General features: G+C 42.2%; 2 protein-coding genes across 2 annotated transcripts; both read left to right on the forward strand.

Annotated features, from left to right (window-relative positions):
- The first annotated feature begins 1072 nt into the window (after window positions 1-1072).
- On the forward strand, window positions 1073-16378 carry hook2 (hook microtubule-tethering protein 2). The gene is made up of 22 exons (XM_080044495.1): window positions 1073-1243; window positions 2122-2204; window positions 2697-2769; window positions 2913-2963; window positions 3071-3203; window positions 3691-3758; window positions 4083-4148; window positions 4269-4349; window positions 7017-7174; window positions 7405-7545; window positions 9019-9220; window positions 9406-9516; window positions 10297-10384; window positions 10691-10757; window positions 11136-11273; window positions 12292-12379; window positions 12981-13015; window positions 13107-13189; window positions 13285-13388; window positions 13973-14080; window positions 14178-14249; window positions 14458-16378. The coding sequence occupies exons 1-22, from the start codon at window positions 1199-1201 to the stop codon at window positions 14584-14586; spliced, it is 2124 nt and encodes a 707-aa protein (XP_079900621.1). The 5' UTR covers window positions 1073-1198; the 3' UTR covers window positions 14587-16378.
- A 1526-nt stretch (window positions 16379-17904) lies between these two features.
- Window positions 17905-19692, forward strand: trir (telomerase RNA component interacting RNase). The gene is made up of 3 exons (XM_080044796.1): window positions 17905-18709; window positions 19093-19161; window positions 19245-19692. The coding sequence occupies exons 1-3, from the start codon at window positions 18422-18424 to the stop codon at window positions 19353-19355; spliced, it is 468 nt and encodes a 155-aa protein (XP_079900922.1). The 5' UTR covers window positions 17905-18421; the 3' UTR covers window positions 19356-19692.
- The last annotated feature ends 133 nt before the right edge of the window (window positions 19693-19825 follow it).

Here is a 19825-nt window from a genome sequence, read left to right on the forward strand (position 1 = left end):
TATAAGGGGGTGGGGGGAGGGGGCGGCAGACAGAGCAACATCATATTAGAAGTTGTTACACACATTCAATTAAAAAAACAGCCAACTGTAAACTAAAAAAAATTATGTAGGCATATTTGCTGTGTATGCCATTGTTGCTATTTCAAAATTTACATTGTTGCTCTTCAGAGAATGTCTCTTGAAAAGTTTGACCAAACACCTGTCATGCTTTGTATGGTTTGTGACAGCCAGTTGTGCGTCAAACTGTTGTCTGTGGCTATTTGTTAACTAGAGCCATCCAGTGGTGCTTTCAGGAACTTTGAGCAAAGTGCAAAGAAAACATGGGGCCTTCAACAGAAATATATTATTGGCCAACATTGATTGTTGGGAAATTAGGACTCTTTTTCTGTAGTCATAGCCTATAGGAAATAATTATGATTGATTTAGCCAATTCATCAAAACCTGTAGGCCTAATCAAAACATAAAACACATTCCTCAAAAATGTAAGCTGTTTCCTTTAGCCTATATCCTATATCCACACATAAAGTAGAAACTCGGTGCTGTCTCTGCTGTCTGTCTGTTTTTTTTAGGGTAGGCTATAGGCTAATTGTTTTTAAATATAGGCCTAGATTTTTTATTTTTTTATTTGAATTGCTCGTATTTGGGCATTCTATATGCCTAGCTCTTGGCATGTTTGAAAGTGCCATTTGGAGATGTTTAGGATCAAAGAAAATGGGAACAAAACAAGTAGGCTAAGCCTACTAGTCTGTCTACCCTACCCTTAGCCTAGCCTACTTTTTTTGTTTCCAATTTATTTATTTCTGATTTTTGTGTTTTATATTTTATGTTTTTAACTCCGTTGTTGGTGCTTTTAAAACAGTGATTTTCGCAATAGAGATGGTTAATTTACGGGCAAATATGCAAAATGAGAACAATGAGAGGGATCATGATCATCACTGTTATTGTTATTTATTTCCCATGACCCAGTAACATAATCCGTTTCCATGGGAGCGCTCTTAATACGGAAGCCCGCTCGCATAACAAGAGCTGTAACGCGAAGGGAGCAGGAGCAGTAGTCAGCAGGAGGCCCGGACAATGACTGACGTGGAGAGTGCCAGGAGGTACTAGAGTCAGTAACTTCAGGGGGAAAAAGAAGTGCAGAGGGCCAAATCCTTTCGCTCCCGTGTTAGCTGCTGAGGGGTTCGCTTGACACAGCAATATGAGTCTGGACAAAGCAAACCTCTGTGACTCTCTGTTGACCTGGGTAAGTTTGGTGCTAGCCAGGCTAACCGCCCGGCTAACAGGTGACAGCAGGTGTCGGCAAAGTAGGAAGAAAAATATGGTCGCTTTGTAACTCAACGCCTTGAGTTATAGAAGAACATATACTTTTATGAATAAGTAGGTTGACGAGTAAGCTGTCGGCAGGTGTGCAAATTGTGCGACTTGTCTGGAAGCTAACTGTTACTAGCGTGCCAAGCTAACTAAACTAACTAAGTAGCTAGGTAAACATATTGGACGTTGGCTCCTGGTGGTCTGTTTCACCTTGTTATCTGCACCACACTGAATGCGCTGTCAGCGTAAGTGGACTGCCGGAGAAGAAAAAAAACAACAACCCAAAGAGCGAAGTGTAAACTGAGAGACTTATGCACTTCCATAGTAACTTCTCAAGCCCAGGGAAAGTCCACATGATTGGCACTTTCCCCGACAGTGCCAAGTGTAGGACTAAACTAAGACACCAACTTATATTATTAGCTCACTTAGTAGGACAGTAATCCCTTACAACTGCTTACCATCTGTCTGTTAAGTAATTAACATGCACCATCTGTAAGTGGTTTAGTAGATATTAAGATAACTTTAAAATAGTTTTTTACTTTAGGTGCCAAATGGCTTTATAACATTATAGATGTTTCTTCCATTTCGCAAGGTGTGTTCTTTGCCAAGAAAGTATGCACTTGTTACGATTATTTATTCTGAAGGAGGATTTTTACGCATACTCGCAGATTAAACTCATGGTAACCTTTTCTTTAAATTAGCAGTCTGGTTTAGTAATCAAATATATCTTTGCATCAAGCTTCTGCTATATATTTTTTTCAATCGAAGGATACTTTCTTGATGATTTAATCTTCATGTCTTCATTTTCAGTTGCAGACGTTTCAGGTGCCATCATGCAACAGCAAGCAGGACCTCACAAGCGGAGTGGCCATTGCACACGTGCTGCACAGAATGTAAGAGGCATAGCTACAAGTGGCAAGCGTTTAGATGTATTGTGCCATATTGATTGTCTAGTGCCCGAAATAAAAAAAGCAGAAGACACAGCTGGTAAAACACATTCAGATTTGCTTATCTGCGTCAGATTTGCACAAGGCCACTACATATGCAAAAATGTAAGAGTAGAGTCTAGATTTGTGCGGTCACCTTTTTTTTTTCTTTTCTTTTTTTTTTTAAACATGGCTGCTATTTTGTGTAAACCTCTCTGTCCAGTCCTCATGACCTTTTGTAGCTTGTGGGATATTTTAAGTCAAACCCCACAGGTAAAAAAGACAACAGAACTATTTTTTAATCAACACAAAGGTCACTTTCAACAAGAACCCCACTGCTGCGGCACATGAGTTTTCTGCCCACATGTGACTGTTATGAACTCCTATCTAATTTCTTGATGTCGGGAGATGTGTCATCCTTGTCCTAACTAGAGTTCTCTCTTGTGCTCTCATTAACAGAGACCCCTTTTGGTTTAATGAGACATGGCTCGGCAGGATCAAGGAGGAGAGCGGGGCCAACTGGCGCCTCAAGGTAATTTAGTAGAACAGCGGGACAGAATACCCTGTGGTAACCCGAATGAGCAAGAATCTTCAGGCGTTTCTTCTGTGCCTTCTTTTTCTCTGAAATAAAATGAGGATTGAGATTGTACCTCCTGGTCTGTTTTGTTCTTTCAGGTCAGCAACTTAAAAAAGATTCTCAAGAGCATGATGGAATATTATCATGACGTAAGAATACTTCAATATTTCTACAAACTTTGGCACTTCTGTGACAACTTTCTCAATTTGTGTAAAGGTTCGATCCTAATGTCTCCCCCTTGTTCTCCTTTGCACAGGTACTGGGTCACCAAGTGTCAGATGATCACATGCCAGACGTGAACCTCATAGGAGAGATGGGAGAGGTCACTGAACTGGGCAAGCTGATACAGCTCGTATTGGGCTGTGCTGTCAGTTGCGAGAAGAAGCAAGGTAAACTGTGAACTCTGAAAGAAAGAAAAAAACATTTGGATTCAGCCATCCGTGACAGCAGAAAAAGACAGGATTAAAACCAAGTCAAATCACATGGTTCTTGGCCTGATCATCACAAGTTGATAAACTGACCACATGCTCCCCCCCTCCACACACACACACACACACACACACACACACACACACACACACACACACACACACACACACACACACACACACACACACACACACACACACACACACACACACACACACACACACACACACACACACACACACACACACACACACACACACACTTTAGAGCGTTTTACAAATTAAATTTCAGAAGAAAAACTTTCATTTAACATCAGCTTAAAGAGCACTGTTTCTCTGAAAATACTGGTAAATCCAGTGTCTGTTTGATTTTTTTTAGAAGGGTATTTGTGTTAATCTGCATTTGGCTGCCCCTTCACAGCTTTATGTTGTCTTCTCCCGAACACAGAGCAAATCCAGCAGATAATGACACTTGAGGAATCAGTCCAGCACGTTGTGATGACAGCCATTCAGGAGGTGAGTGAGCCCACTGGTTCTCCCTGCTTTGAATTAATCCCAGCTCTTAGTCATGGTTAATTCACAATCAAAGAAATCCGCATAAGCCTTAAGACTGAACAGAGTCCCAGAAACCCTGCTCTGAGATATTTCAAGGATATCTTTAGTGTTTCATTGGCACCCTTGGGACTGGAGAATACAAATTCTAACTCTAATTAAAACTCTTCCAGGTGTTTCCAAACAAAGTTATTCAGAAAACCCCAATAAACCTACTATTTAAAACACATTCTTGTGCTTTTCCTGTTTAAAAAAAAACTGTCTGTCTTCATTATGGCTTTGTTTTAGCTCTTAGCAAAGGACCCTTCGTCTGAGCCAGGAAGCCCAGAGACCTATGGGGACTTTGACTACCAGGTGAGGCCTGAAACACATTCATTGTGTACTGTTCTTGGCACAGCAGCCCTGTTACATCCTTCTTTTGTGTTTGCCCTCACCCTTTCATTAAATTGTTCTGTGTCTGTTCCGTGTCTGCAGTCCAGGAAGTATTATTTTCTAAGTGAGGAGGCAGACGAGAAGGAGGACCTGAGCCAGCGCTGTCGAGACCTGCAGCATCAGGTTGGTACACCAAATGGAGTCTACGCCTCACTTTGCAAACTTTTCCTCAGACCTTTTTAAAAGTAAAGAGTCCTCTAGGTTTCAGTCCAGGTTGAATTGGCAACAACTCTCATTTCTGGCAGTAACATTAAGTGCATTTTAATAATACTGATGAATACCCAGAATTCTAGGGCCAGCAAATATTCCTTTTGAACAGAAAACAATAGCGATGGCACCACTGGTCGTTTTCAGTGCAGTGACATTGGTTTAATAAAGAAGTCAGTCTATAGTTGGCCTTTTCCCCCATAATTTCTTCAACAGCGACAATTTGATTTTATGCTGCACAGTTTAGAAGTAGCTTTCCACACAACTGCAGAAGGGCAAAGTAAAGTTGGTTGTATGGCTGTTTATTTATTGTTTATTTGATCATGGTGACAACAACTGCACTGAGTTACCTGTGATTGCTCTTCAATAAAAGCCACAGCGTGTTCTGCGTGCTGAGCTCTTAACATGAAGAAGTAGTAAATAAATGTTGGCTTAGCATTAGCAGTAACTAAAAACTGCTTAGACATACTGTTGGTAGGGTGAATAGCACAGTGACGCTGATTACATGTGGATTTGTTTCCTGTGAAACCCTTGAGTGCATGTAGAATAGTCAATCCAGCGTAACGGCCTCCACACACATCCTACCTCTACTACGCGTCTACCTCGCGTCTGCGTCTGACTTTTTGTCACTGACCGTGTAATCAACCTAGAGTGGGCTGGGCACACATCCAACCTCAGACGCACTGCTGATGCGCGTCGGAGGCACGTCTGCAGCGACGCTCCCCTTTACCTCAGGAGGCTCGCCAATTTTTTTCTGAGAGCCGCGCGTCTCTCTCGGGTCTCTCTGCTTTAACTGATAGAGAAATACTCTGCTGAGAGTCATATTGACTTCATACCGGCAGCTTTCGCTGTAGTTTCACCATTTCCTGGTGGGTCCCTTTCAAAATAAAACTTCCAACAAGCGAAAATGTGGCAAAAAAAAAAGGCAATGGGGCGCACGGATTACTGTCCAGACTCAATATTAGACTCAATATAAATCATATGCATCATAAATTACACGAAAGAACATCATTTTTAATGGGAATTATCTATGAAAACTCTATGTAGAAAGATAGGGCTTTTAGAAGCAGCGCTGCAGCAGCAGCTGCTGAGACGTTCCATGTGTGTCCGAGAAAAGTCCGAGAGACGCAGCAGTAAGGTAAGGCGACGCGCTCCAGAGGTAGACGCAGGATGTGTGCAGAGGCCGTAAGAATGGTGGACAATGAAAACTACTATACACTATAGGGAAGTAATGCGTTAAATATAAACATTGAATCGCTGTTCCTTAAAAACCATAAATATTATCGAACACAGTTTGATTTCATGAGAAGCTTGAGAATTGTACTTTAAGATGACATTCTGGGGGTTGGGTTTGTCTAACAGAGCCGTTAGCAATGTGTCAAAAAGCAAACTTTTGTGTTGTTTCGGAGTAGTACAAAACAATATCCTTGTATCTACCCGAGTTTCAGATTCATTGAGGTCTAGTTTGGCTGTACTGTGGTTGCATGTTGTGTGTGTGTGTGTGTGTGTGTGTGTGTGTGTGTGTGTGTGTGTGTGTGCCTGCCTGCTGCTTTTGTAGTCCGTCCCTTATTGATTATTCTGCCTGAAACTTTGTGTTCCCATGGCTTGTTGCCGACTACTAACTGAGAGGGCACTCATTTTGTATTTTTTTTAAGATACATTTTAGTCAATAATTGCATAACATCAAAATAAAACCGACACATTGCCTTGGGACAGAGCGGTAGCCAACAATAATTTGCACTGCTCTCAGCCCACCTGTTCGTTTACTTACTAAGCCCACGCATAAAGCATTAGTCATTTGTGTTGTTTTGAAAGCTATTTACTGTTCCTGGTCCTGTGCTAAAGCATGCAATCTGTCCTTAAAGTTCAGTGTAGGGTTTTGCTGTATGCAAACTGGAAAGATGTCCAGCAGGTAAGAATACACTCCCCCCCCCCTTTTTTTTTTTTTTAAATACTGGAATGCCAGCTTGTCTAACTGTAACTTCACTTAAGCCTCACAAACATTTTGTGAGCACATTGTTGCAACTCTAAACTGTCTCTTTCTCAATCCGACCTACTAAATCGGCTCCCGCTGAAATATAACATCATAACCGATGTAGTCCTGCTGCATATTCATCCATTTATATTGTAAGAATCCCGCTTTGACCCTGAGGGTAATGCTAACAACTTCACCATTGAGAAAGTTCCATTCGCCCGAGACCATTGCACACCAGCTGACTAACTAGCTTTGACGACTTGAGCATGTGAAGTGAGAACAAAAGCATGTGTTCGAGGTCCTCTTTAAGCATGAAAAGTGGTGAGTTTGTCGCTGCATTTCTGTGAATCTGTTGTACGCCAGAAAGATGCCAGTTTCTTCAACTTTCTTGACATGTTCTTTAAATCCTTTGTCAAGAGACTTTTCTTATTAGCTATTTGTCTCCTCTCTGCTTCCCTCCCCTTTAAACAGCTGTAGATGTGTCACTTTGTGCATATTGCTCACACCTCTCTCAGCAGTTCATTTACTCGTATCTCATTCTTTTACGATGTTTGTCCTCTGTTCTTCTTCTGTCTCTGTCTCTCTGTCTCTCTCTCTCTCTCCTGCAGCTGTCAGTGGCTCTTGAGGAGAAGTCTTCCCTACAGGCAGAGACTCGCTCCCTGAAGGACAAGCTGGGCCGCTGCGACTTTCTGGACACCGCCATCACTGGCAAGAAGCTGCTGCTGCTGCAGAGTCAGATGGAGCAGCTTCAAGAGGAGAACTATAGGTACAACTGGCGCACACACACACACACATAAAGAGTGTGAGCCTTAACATTATGGACATGTTGCCATTTACGTTGTATGCTACATTTAGATGGAGATTTTCTAAATATTTAGAAGTGATGTTTGAGTTAAATCCATGTACATTTGGGAATCGGATGTTGTTGAGCCTTCTTGTTGTCTCACAATGAGTCCATTCAGTTTACTCCACTGCACTTCCTCATGTACATCTCAGACTGGATAACAGCAGAGATGACATGCGCGTGCGGGGAGAGATCCTGGAGCGCGAGGTGACGGAGCTGCAGCTACGCAACGAAGAGCTGACCAGCCTGGCACATGAGGCCCAGAACCTCAAAGACGAGATGGACATTCTCAGGTGAGGCATGCGCTATCATTCTTTTCAAAACGCCTAACTGGAATGTTATTTTGGAGGACAAAACGCTGCAGGCCTTCTCACAAGAAGAACCTCAGCGTTTATGCTTAGCTTAACTGCAGAATGTCGAGTTCGGTTAGCATTAAATCACATGGACACTGAGGCTTTGTGTTCTCTGCTTTGTAGCTTTCCAACAGAGCATTTGTCCATACCATGTGTGTATGCTGAAAAACAAATCTGGTGTTAATTCACAACCTAGGCTCTGTAAATGGGCATGTTGCTAGCGAAGGTGGGCCTCCTTTGTTTACACACCAGATCGTGAGGAGATATTCACTGCTTCTTACAAAGTGGTTTTGACAACAAGCATGGAATTGCTGATTCCACTTAACAGTGTCTTGCATTCAAAGACTTTCCCTTTGTCAAAATGTGAACTATATTGTAAAAACTGTCTGATAATTCCTAATGTGCCACTTGTTTAATACTTATGGAATTGTTGTAAATAAAACAACTAGATTACTTTTCAATGACACAGGTCTATAAATCACGATTATGTGTGAATGTTTATGTTTGTCTCCTTAAAGGATATGTATGATAACTTTTTGGAACCTTAAACGAATATCCCATGAAAAGGCCCAAACCCACAATGAATTGATTCCTCTAAGTATTGTTTGTGTAGCCATAGCCCACTGTAGGATATTCCTCTGTGCCATAGAGCTACATTGTTACACTGGGTTGCATGATCCCTGGTCACCATGAACTCAGTTTATATTGCCAATCAGTCCTCAATATATTGTTTGGAAATAGGCAGCGCATATTTGTTACTTTTTAATAGTAACAAAAAAATGCATTGTGACAAATTTCACTCCCAGCTGTTTTCCTTTCTGGAAGTGTGTGTGTGTGTGTGTGTGTGTGTGTGTGTGTGTGTGTGTGTGTGTGTGTGTGTGTGTGTGTGTGTGTGTGTGTGTGTGTGTGTGTGTGTGTGTGTGTGTGTGTGTGTGTGTGTGTGTGTGTGTGTGTGTGTGTGTGTGTGTGTGTGTGTGTGTGTGTGTGTGTGTGTGTGTGTGTGTGTGTGTGTGTGTGTGTGTGTGTGTGTGTGTGTGTGTGTGTGTTCTATTTAAAGGGAAGTTGAAAAGTATTTAGAGACAAACTTAACATAACGTTAATTTTGATATTTTCTAGGGACTTTTTAACCATCCCCAGCCTTTTTCCTTTTTAAAGCAGTGGTTCATCTTTATTATCACTTTAGCCTGACAGAAACAACTCTCACACTGCCCACACACAGACGTCCATTCAGCTCCTCTCTCTGACATCTGTGATGGTAATGTGAATTTCATGCGTTGACAGTGGCTTGCGTCAGAGAGTTGTCGCTGTTCAGTAGTTAAGTACATAATATCCACATGGACGTATTGTGCGTTGTGTGCGTGTGCTGGTACAACAACGCGTCCCACAGTGTCCCTGCCTCCTCCTCCCCCTCAGGCACTCGTCAGACCGGGTGAACCAGCTGGAGATGCTGGTGGAGACGTACAAGAGGAAGCTGGAGGATCTGGGAGACCTGCGCAGACAGGTGCGCCTCCTGGAGGAGCGCAACACCGTGTACATGCAACGCACCTGTGAGCTGGAGGAGGAGCTCCGCAGGGCCAACGCCGTCCGCAATCAGCTGGACACCTACAAGAGACAGGCAAGCTGTGGGATGACATAGTGAGGGAGAGTGAGACAGGCAAGCTGTGGGATGACATAGTGAGGGAGAGTGAGACATTGTGATGTTAAACACAGTCTGGCTCGCGCACGTGTTTTGGAAAACTTTTCAATTTTTATTGAGCGCTCTCGCCAACGCACACTGTCGCTATGCTCTCTGACTTGCAGGCTCACGAGCTTCACACCAAGCACTCTTCCGAGGCCATGAAAGCTGAGAAATGGCAGTTTGAGTACAAGAACCTTCACGACAAGTTTGACGCGCTGCTGAAGGAGAAGGAAGTGAGTTGGCGACGATTGTCGGGAAGTAAAAGTTAAACCGAGGTGTGGAAAGAATGAGTTCAAAAAGAGATGCATCAAGATACAAACATAGAAAAAGTATCGCACAGTCATGGAAGCTCCATACATTTATTTTTTTCACTCGACAGGATTCGACACATTGGGAAAGAATGAGCACATTCAAAGTTTTTTCTTTGCGGTTTTATTATCTTTTTAAGCGGTTATGTCTCCTGTCAAGTTGACACATAAAGCCCTGTCACATTACTAGAAATGATGCAGTAATATATCATATTTTACTCCAGAGTTGGCAGTCCTGTGGGGATCAACACTTGTTCTAATTTTTTCTGGACAACCAACATCCTTGCAGGAGGAATGGTTGTCAGGCATATAGAGTACTATTATTCAAACACCCACGTCCTGTGTCAATTCTAGCACCTTCTGCAATCTGACAGGAGTGATTCATGTCCTCGCTGAATTGTGGGAGTAATTAAGAAATACATACTGTACTGACATGAAGTGTACATTGACTTAACGCAACTTCTAGGCACTGTGTCCGAGGCTGTTCTAATGAAGGGTTAGGGTTAGTTAAAAATTTGCATTTATTTGAGAATCAATTAAGACAGAATAAGCAAATGTAGAGAGGGAGTGGATATGAGTAATGCAACTTACCTTTCCCACATTTTTACAGATTCCATCAGTAACCGAACAATTTTTTCAACACATAAACTAAAGCAGTGTGAACTGAAGCTGAAGTGTGTGTTGCGTTGTGCTTTTGTGCTTTAGCGTCTGATCTCGGAAAGAGACACACTGCGGGAGACGAATGATGAGCTCCGGTGTGCACAGGTCCAACAGAGGTGTCTCAGTGGAGCTGGTGAGTTGGAGATGGAAGTCAATCTAGAAACAAACGACTCAACTGGAATAAATACAAATCCCAGTTATCACATTTATTTATTTATTTATTTATTTAATTAATTAATTAATTAATTAATTATTCATTTATTGGGAACACAGTTGGTGATGGACCATTAATCAGCCACATATGTTTACATGTAAAGATGTTCTGGGAATGTGAGATATGTTTTTTTTCTCAGATAAACAAAAATGACACAAATCGGTCCGTTTAGAATAATATGTAAAGTTCTTAGGTGACACTTAATCTCGCCCTCTCTCTCTGCAGGAGGCTTGTGCGACAATGGTGTCACAGTGGGGAACCTGGCTTCAGAGATCATGCCTACGGAGCTCAAGTACGTCTTATTATGCTGTATCTGTGTGTATAAGCCTTGGTGTGTGTGTGTGTGTGGGTTCATGTGTGCTTAGTGGCCAAATGGAACCGTAACAGATGAGATTTTCCTTTTTATAAACCTGCAACAGACGAGCATTGGTGTCACTATCAGTATCCCACTTGTGCCCTATAATAATCTTGTATTGTATAAGGCCCAATCGGCGCCTGAAATAGCGATGCATACCAGTGCTGCACATTTGGCCGGGGCGTTGTCAGAAAGGAGGCTTGGCCAACTGGGCAGACTATTTTTTACCCACGCCACTCGTTGACCCATTTCATGTCCTCCACTTGTCTTGCTCCCCCCTCACATCTCTTCACATGGTTCTTTCCCTCTGGACAGGGAGACAGTGGTGCGTCTTCAGAGTGAGAACAAGATGCTGTGTGTCCAGGAGGAGGCCTACAGGCAGAATCTAGTGGAGGTGCAGGCTGAGCTGGAGGAGGCTCAGCGCAGCAAGAACGCCCTGGAAACACAGAACAGGTAGGGCTGTGAGAACTAGGTTGCATTTACGCCAGCATTGTTTAGTATGGTTAAATAGAACCCTGGTTCGTTTAACCCCTTGATGCGGTTTGTTTGGGTTGGTTTAACCACAGCCTGAGACCACTGGTGCGAACTGAACTAAACCGGACTCTGGTACGCTTGAAAGGGCTGGTCACCAGCCACTTGCAAGTGAACTGTGGAGTGTGTCATCTCTGGTGTGAACCCCATCGATGTAGGCTATGGTAGAATTTGTAATGGGATTTTGCCTTTTTACCCACTTTACTGTCTGACCAAACCATCTGAAAACCGAAACAATGGATTTAACTCACATCTGGTTGCACCAAAGAAGTGGACTATTAGGTGTGAACACGACCTTAACTTACAGACCCAGTATTAAGTAATGGTTCCCATTCTAGGTCACCATACTGTGTGTTCCTGGACACTAAGCTGCTTGTTTAGCTGACGGTAGGAGTGATATCTGCCTAAATGTCAACTCACCCTCTGGACTGTGTGCTCAACTAAGCTGTGTGGGCGGGGCTGGAGGACAGACAGCAGAAAAGCCAGATTGTCCCTTGACTGACTGTGTGTGTGTGTGTGTGTGTGTGTGTGTGTGTGTGTTTACATGCCTTTGGACATTTGGACATGTGGGTGGACTGCGTGTGTGTCCATGCAACACCAGGCCCAGGGTGTGGGAAGCATCCTCAGCAACAATAACAGGAGGAGAGGAGCGCAGTGAGCATGCTCAGTGGAGTGGAAGCCATGAATGGCCGGCCAGCTATGAGTGAACACTCCCTGAAGCAGATGTACACTGATCCACATAACACTTTGTAAACATCTTCCACCCACAGTGTCAACTTAATAACCTCGTGTTTGAACTTCACCCTCTGCCTCCGTGTTCTTTGCTGCTCTGTCCACAACGTTCCTTAAGCCTTTTCATTTTCTCTCTGTAATTGGTAACTTTTTTTTCTCTTTCGCTACATAACTTTACTTCTTGTCTCTTCCCTATTCCATTTCCAAGATTAAACGAGCAGCAGATCTCAGAGTTGCGTGCTCAGGTAGAAGAACTCCAGAAAGCACTCCAGGAGCAGGACAGCAAGACTGAGGATGTGAGTGGAGACTTGGTGACATTTTTGTTATAACATCCCCCGATCTTGAGACAAAGCTGGGCGAAATCAACATTTCTGGGCATATTTTTTATTATTTCAAATTTGTTTTACTATTATTCATTAGTGTTCATTGTTTTCCCATGAAAACGTATGGCTAATGTATATCTCTGACACTGTGAATTTGTCTCATTCATAGAACTGATGAAGTCAAAATAATCCTAATCATTTGAGGCTGTAACATTTCACATTGCCCTGCCTCTGTGTAAAAGCAATGTTTGCGTGGTGCACTGAGAATGTTGAGATTACCGTTGAAACACTTTGCTGTGGAGGACTGCAGTGTTGGTTGTTGTGTGATTTGATGTTTTAACCCATGTTTGCCGTCGTTAACGCCTGTTTGTGTCTGTCTCTCTCTGCCTGCCCCCGTCGACCAACCCTGCCAAAATCAGGCCATCGTAAGTTGCTCACCCTCTGTGTAACTGGCCTTTTGATTTAACTTCTTTGATCGCTTCAATTTCACAGCATTCACTGTGTTTTGCGTGTGCAATTTAAAAAAAATAAATAAAATAAAAATTTAAATGTGTTTTTTTTTTCTGCCTTGAAGTCCTCCTTACTGAAGAAAAAGCTTGAAGAGCACTTGTAAGTACTCAACTGCTGCTTGCTGATTTATTTATTCATGTGGGCTACATGCAAAAGTGGATTTAGACTCTTTGATATGTGGTGATTGCAGAGAGAAGCTCCATGAAGCCCAGTCAGATCTCCAAAAGAAAAAAGAGGACATCGATGACCTGGAGCCCAAAGAGGACAGCAACAGTAAGTTTTAAACATAAGTCATTCTGAGCTCTCTTGTACAGTGTCCACTCCTCTTTCTCTCTTCTCAACACTTTCTCTACCTCTGTCCCTCTCAGTGGCAAAGAAGGTAGACGAACTCCAGGAGATCCTGCGCAAGAAAGATGAGGACATGAAGCAGATGGAGGATCGATACAAACGCTATGTGGAGAAGTACAGAACGGTCAGTCCTCGTAAACAAAACGTGTTGTCCTCGTAAACGGAACATGTTGTCCTCAGCATAAAAAAGGGTTGTTTCCACTGCTTAAAGGGGAACTCCGCCCACTTTAACAACATCAATGTTTGTATTCAGGTCTCGGGGAGTACCACTGCATATGTGAATAAGTTGTAAAAAGCCTTTTTGTGACTTTAGATGGAACTGTTTGAAGTCTGATAATTTGCCTCAAGTGAAGTAATTTGAGTTAGTCAGTTCGAAATGAAAAAAAAAAAATGCTGACATGGAGTTGGAAAGAAGTCAAGCTTACCAGCCCTCTGTAGCCCCTTCTTATGTCTGCTTGAGTCTATATAAAAGACACCGTTAGTCTCCAAATCATCTCTTGGTAGTCAAATTGCATTGTGGGTATTTTAGTCAGAATATGTTGAAAGGAGGAGGTGTGAAATAAGAAAGATGATACCTCTGGTTCTACTGCTTCGGTTTGATCTTTTTCTTTTTTGACTGGCTACCATGAATCTGACACTGATATATTAGAGAAATGCTATATCAGTGGAGCTTTTCTTTTTAAACTAAATGTCCTTGTGTATGTGCAGGTGGTCAAAACCCTGGATCCCAAGCAGCTTCCGGTGACTGCGAGCCCGGACATCCAGGCGCTGAAGAACCAGCTGACGGAGAAGCAGAGGAAAATCCAGCACCTGGAGGTATGAGCATTTTGACATGAGGAAGTCACGTCGGGTCACTGTAGCTCCTTTTTTAAATCATCTCACTAATGCATGGTGACCTGTTCCTCTTGTGCAGCATGACTACGAGAAGAGCAGAGCCAGACATGACCAGGAGGAGAAACTCATCATTAGTGCATGGTACAACATGGTGAGTGACTGTACAAATGCATAAAGATCAGTTTGAAACGCCTGATGGCCTTTTTATGTGATCCTAGTGACTTGCATGATCGTCTGTTTCTACCATATGCCATTTTATTTTTTTTTATTTTTTTTAACTGGATGGAGACTATTTACCCGAGACATAAGCCCTTAATCTACACATTCACACCTGATCGTTCACTCGTCTTTCTTTTAAGGGGATGGCGTTCCATCAGAAAGTGTCTGGCGACCGGCTGGGTCCCTCTAACCAGGCCATGTCCTTCCTGGCCCAGCAGAGACAGTCCACCAACGCCAGGAAAGGCCTGACCAGACACCATCCAAGATGAGAGGTCCAGGTGGGACAACAAGTCTCCTGAAAAGAAAGCATAGAGAAGATTGAGGTGATCTATGGTGGCCTCCATCTGAACTGGCTGGACCTTTTTTTTTTTTTTTTGGTTGCCTTTTTATGCCTTCACTGGATCGCTGCACCTCAAGAGAGCAATCCTCAAGCTGCTACTGCCCCCTGCTGGCTCTTGATGGTACAATAATGTTTCCTATCTCCGTGGCGCCCCTGGGGAGAGAGAGCCAGATACTACTGTGTTAAACTCTGTTGATTGGATTCAGAGTTAACCCATACAAACAGAAATGAACGGAGTAGAAGGAGTTGTCGGGCCTGAAATGACTCACCTTTTAAGGTGACTTTTATTGTATTTTCTCTTAAGCCCTTTTTGACTCTGTCCCATTTCTTTTTAATATCTATTTTAAACCTTTTTTTTATCTACTTCTCGTTATACAGTTGGATGAAATGTGAACTAGTTTTTCTCAAGGCTACCGTAGAGGAATTATTAGAGGTAATATAATTGCTATTGGAAGTGCTTAAGAAAGCCCAGAAGCTAACACAGGCCATTGAATGTAAACGGATTATCACATTCAGTCTTTAGTGCATCTCCTTGGGTTTTTTTTCATTTGCTTAGAATTTTTTCAAAGCTCTTCATTTCTGTCTTCTCGATCATGTGTTTTGAGGTGAGTTCTTTACTTTTTTTTAGTTTGAAAAACCTCAAAAATATGTGAAGACCATAAGGGTGTGTTAATGGCCTATTTTTTTTTTTTTTTTCAGTTCAATAATTTCTCTGAACTTAATATTCATAATAATAATTAGTTAGAAGTTTCTCAAGAGGCACCAAAGCACTTTCCATAAAGGGTGGGTTTGTTCAGTACCTCGCAGAATATACATTAAAGAAAAGAAAACTCTACAGATAAAACTACAAAGTTCAGTGTCTGTCCCTTTTCCCCGTCTCAATTGACGCTCATAGATTTTTACTTAAAGTAATTATGACATTTTCTTATGGCTGGTGATAACTTGATTTCGATACATGGTTTTGCTAAACAATGTTCTCATTTATTGTTGATAATGTCATTTAATTATTACTTAAGGATTTTTTATTTTTTTTTCATTTCCCTCTGCCTTCCCAAAGATTGAAACAGGGTTGGTTGTGGTTAGGACCTAATTGCACTCCCCACTTTAAACTCCTAACGGATGTGAATATAGGCCTCCTAGTTTATCACAAAGACTGGAAAAACAAATACACAATATGACAACGCTAAAAATAATAACACTGGCTATTTACCTGCCTCTGCTCAACCTCATTCAGAGTTTAACTCAACTGGAATGTAATGTATTAATCGATAAGCTGGAATTGTGTTTGTTGGAGGTGGGTGTAAAGGGTTGAGCCTTTAATAGACGGCGCAATTGATCAACACTACATCTGCCTTTTATTTAGGCCTACTACTGGGTCATTTTCCTTTTAAACAGATGTAGTCATTTTAGTCTTTCCCAGAGCTGCTGTCTTCTGACTTGTCCTTGGTCCCAGTGAATATTTGTGCTAGAGTCTACGCAGACCAGAATCCTGCTGTGGTGTTCACGTTATTATTTTTTACCGATGTTTCATTATTTGAGTTGATATTTATGGTGTTGTGTTTCTATCTATTCTGCACATTTGCATGGCTTGAAGGTGTTAACTTTTAGGTTGTCAGTGTTTGTATCATGTAATGGTCTACTAGATTACAGCATAGTGTACTTCACACAGGGATCTGAGGCAAGTTTCAAGATTTGTAGTACTGTCCTGCTCCACTTTTGCACTACAAATAAATGGGATTGTAAAATATAAGTCTTATGTCCTTTTTTTTTTTTTTTTAGATTAATTTTCAGGTAACATAAGAACCACTTTACAGTCCGTACTGACTAAAGCATGTATACATACTTGTCCAAGAGGAAGATCCAGGAGACCGATGACTGACCCATGTTTTATCATCATGGTCCTCCTTCTGGCTTCCTTTTCATGTCATGATCTAAAGGCCAAACTGACTAGTCAGACTTCTCACGTCCTCTGTGCAACAGCTTGAGCAGTTAAGTGAAATGCCAGAAGCATTGTCTCAAATACTTCTTAACACAAATACCTAACCTAAACAAAATCATGTAAACTTCTTTGGCTGACTAACGGTATGCTTAAGACAAATACACTGCACACTTTATTTTCATAATTGTATACATTTATTTTGCCTTTGTTCTAGTGAAATGATCAGAATTAGAAGTGTAGTTCTTCTAGCTTTAAAATACCTGAAATACTCTGAGGGATATTATACACCCCCTATACACAAGTCTACCATACCTTATTATTCTCGGCACCTGTAATCCCCCCCAAAAAAACAGGGACAAATAAACATAATCAAAGATTCATAATGGAGCGATCTTTAGCTTTCACACATTCGGAATGGTCTTTCCAAATGTGGGACAGCAGGATGTACCTAATTTGGGACAGTCATTTAAATTGGGGAAATACAAATGTAGGAACATTTAATGTGCAATATGAACCGTATTCAAGATATATTAGTCAAATAGTGTTATAAAGAAAGCAATCTGAAAGCAAATTAAATTTAGCTCAATTCCGTAAATAGGATATAGTAATTTTCTCATATCCTATATTAACTGAATGCAATGTATAACTGGTAAGGTGAAAATGGCAAAGCGCAGAGCAGGGAGAGGAAGCCAGGGCAAGGAAAATATTGTTCTAGTTGAAACCATCAAAACGGAGTATGCACATTTGACCATGTGTGTTTATGAGCAAATAAGTTTGCCTTGCAATTTTGTTTTTTCTATGCATAATAAAGACTGTCCCAGATTAAACTGCACACTGTCACAGTTTAGAGCAAACGCATTTTCTTTAGCAATTTTGCACATGACACACTAATAAATGTGCCATTTATTCTCTTAGTATGATATCTGAATTATTTCTTCTTTTTTCATTAGCCGACATCTTGGAGATTTCAGGATGGTATCAGATATGGGTCAAATGTTTTGGCTTCATATGGTAATATAATATCGTACATATTTGCCATTGCAATTATTGTCCAACATTAGGGCAATTCACCCTATATATTATTGGTGTGCATTGTGAAGGACAACGCTGAGTTTATATTTCAATGTATGAAGTTCATCATGCTTTAACGTTTTAACCTTGTTTCCGAATCGATAAGGTAGGCTATTTCGGATTCTGATATTAAACCGTGCAGGCACAGCATGTTCTTTTAATATCAGTCCCTGCTGTGTCAATTCCGGCAAAGCAGGGGGCGCCATAGGCGCGACGTCATCAGGGCGTAATCAAACATGGCCGACGGCAACTGCTGATGGATGGCGAAAGTTAGCGAAAAGCGTTGGTAAAATCCGCGATTTCCCTCTCTGTGCTACAGGTATTCATACTTTTTTGGGCATTTAAATTGTATCATTATATGTGGATACATCTCGCACATTAACCGGAGGTTCAAGTTGAGGTTCCTCGTCCGTGAAGGCCTTTAACAATCCAAGCCCGAAGTGTTAGCCGCGTTAGCAGCCAGACCAGCGCCTGCTTTTGTTTTTGTATGGGGCTATGCGCTACACGGCAGACGGTGAGAGGCAGTTTTTAACCTTTTTATTTCGCCTTTTTTCCTAATTTTCCTTCAATTCGGCACTGGACTGTGTTAACTGCGGAGCTTTTTATATTGTTTTGTCGGTGGCATCCAAGTCTGTCTTGCAGTCTTGAAAGCCAACTTCGCAACCTAGCCATACGTTTTCAGTCAAAGGACACACACTGCCTCTGAGCGACTGGACTTTTCCGTTTACAACCTTGAACATTGCGCCCAGGAAACATGGATTCCAAGCGCTCGCACAGTAAACCTCAAACAAGCGGCGGCGGGGGTAGCAGCAGCGACTCCAGCTGCGGCAGCCCCGCGTCCCCCTCCAGCAGCCCGGCGTGCAAAGCCTTGGTGCCCGGGGCCAACGCGTTCGCTAACGACGGCAGCTTCATGGAGATGTTCAAGAAGAAGATGGAGGAGGAGCAGAGGAAAAAGGAGACTCAGCAAACAGGTGGAGACGCGACAGCCACCGAGCAAGGACAGACACCAGTGGAAAAGAAGCCCCCTCCCGTGACAAGCTTTGTAAGGGGTTTGGCAGAGTTAAAGATGAGATAGTAGCTCAACACACATCCAAATTGAACCACCATGCATTGCACTGATTGACAATATTACTCTAACTGGCCCTCAGTTATTGCATCCTTAAATAAGGGCTTTCTTTATTGATTGCCAGTAGCCTTTTACGCACACATATGACAGTGCTGTTTACACTTTCTTTTAAGAGCACATTGTGGGAGTGTGTAGTATTTGTAGCCCAGTCAAGGCTAGGGTTACTCCTCACTGGTGACGGTTTCGCTGGTGTTGCGACAAGAGACTAAATGTAGACCTGCTCTGGTGTAGTCTCCTTCATTGGCATTCCAGCTTCAAGGGCTCCTGTAACGGTTTCAGTATTCTATCCCCTAACCCAGGTGGGGAAGCGGCGAGGCGGGGTGTTCCTAAAGACCGGCATGGTTGCGAAGAAGCTGAAAGATGAAGATGTAAGTGAAGTTGGCGGTGGGTGTCTTTTTGGAGTTGTGTATTTTTTGACATCACTGTTAATTACCTTGAACTTCCTCTACAGGCGCCTGTGCCGGGCAGGAGCGATGCTTGGTCAGCCTACATGGCTGAGGTAAAAAAGTACAAAGCCCACCAGTGTGGCGACGATGATAAGACCAGGCCTCTGGTCAAGTAGGGATTCCGAAAGGCGAAAGGGAAGCAGCAATGTTTTGAGGGGAAACCCATCTGGGAGAAGCTCCGGGAGGGCCGGCCAGTCCTGACCTTCTCATGCTGCCAGTTCGAGTTACCCTCCACATGACTGTCTTTCACAAACTGCTTAGATTGATGCCTTTATTCCTCCTTTTGTATTGTTTTTGTCTTATTTGTTGGACTGTTCATTTGATCTGGTGTCTAAAGGTGTTTCAGAAACTTGGCATTATTGATCGTTTCTGTAAAATATTTTCAATTTTCATGTATGGGTTAAGTTAGGGGTCTTTCATTAAAATTGATTTAATAGCCAAATTAAGGTGTCAATTAAATCTACACTGCCCATTCATGTGTGGTGTTTTGCCTCAGCTATGTTAGATTCTGTTACTCATGTGTTGCAGGGAGTCCAGAGAAACTACACCTTAACGTGAGATCCCATTTAAGTATCATAAACTTATA

This window comes from Ammodytes marinus (genome assembly GCF_949987685.1).
Source record: "Ammodytes marinus genome assembly, chromosome: 16".
NCBI classification, from domain to species: Eukaryota; Metazoa; Chordata; class Actinopteri; order Uranoscopiformes; family Ammodytidae; genus Ammodytes; species Ammodytes marinus.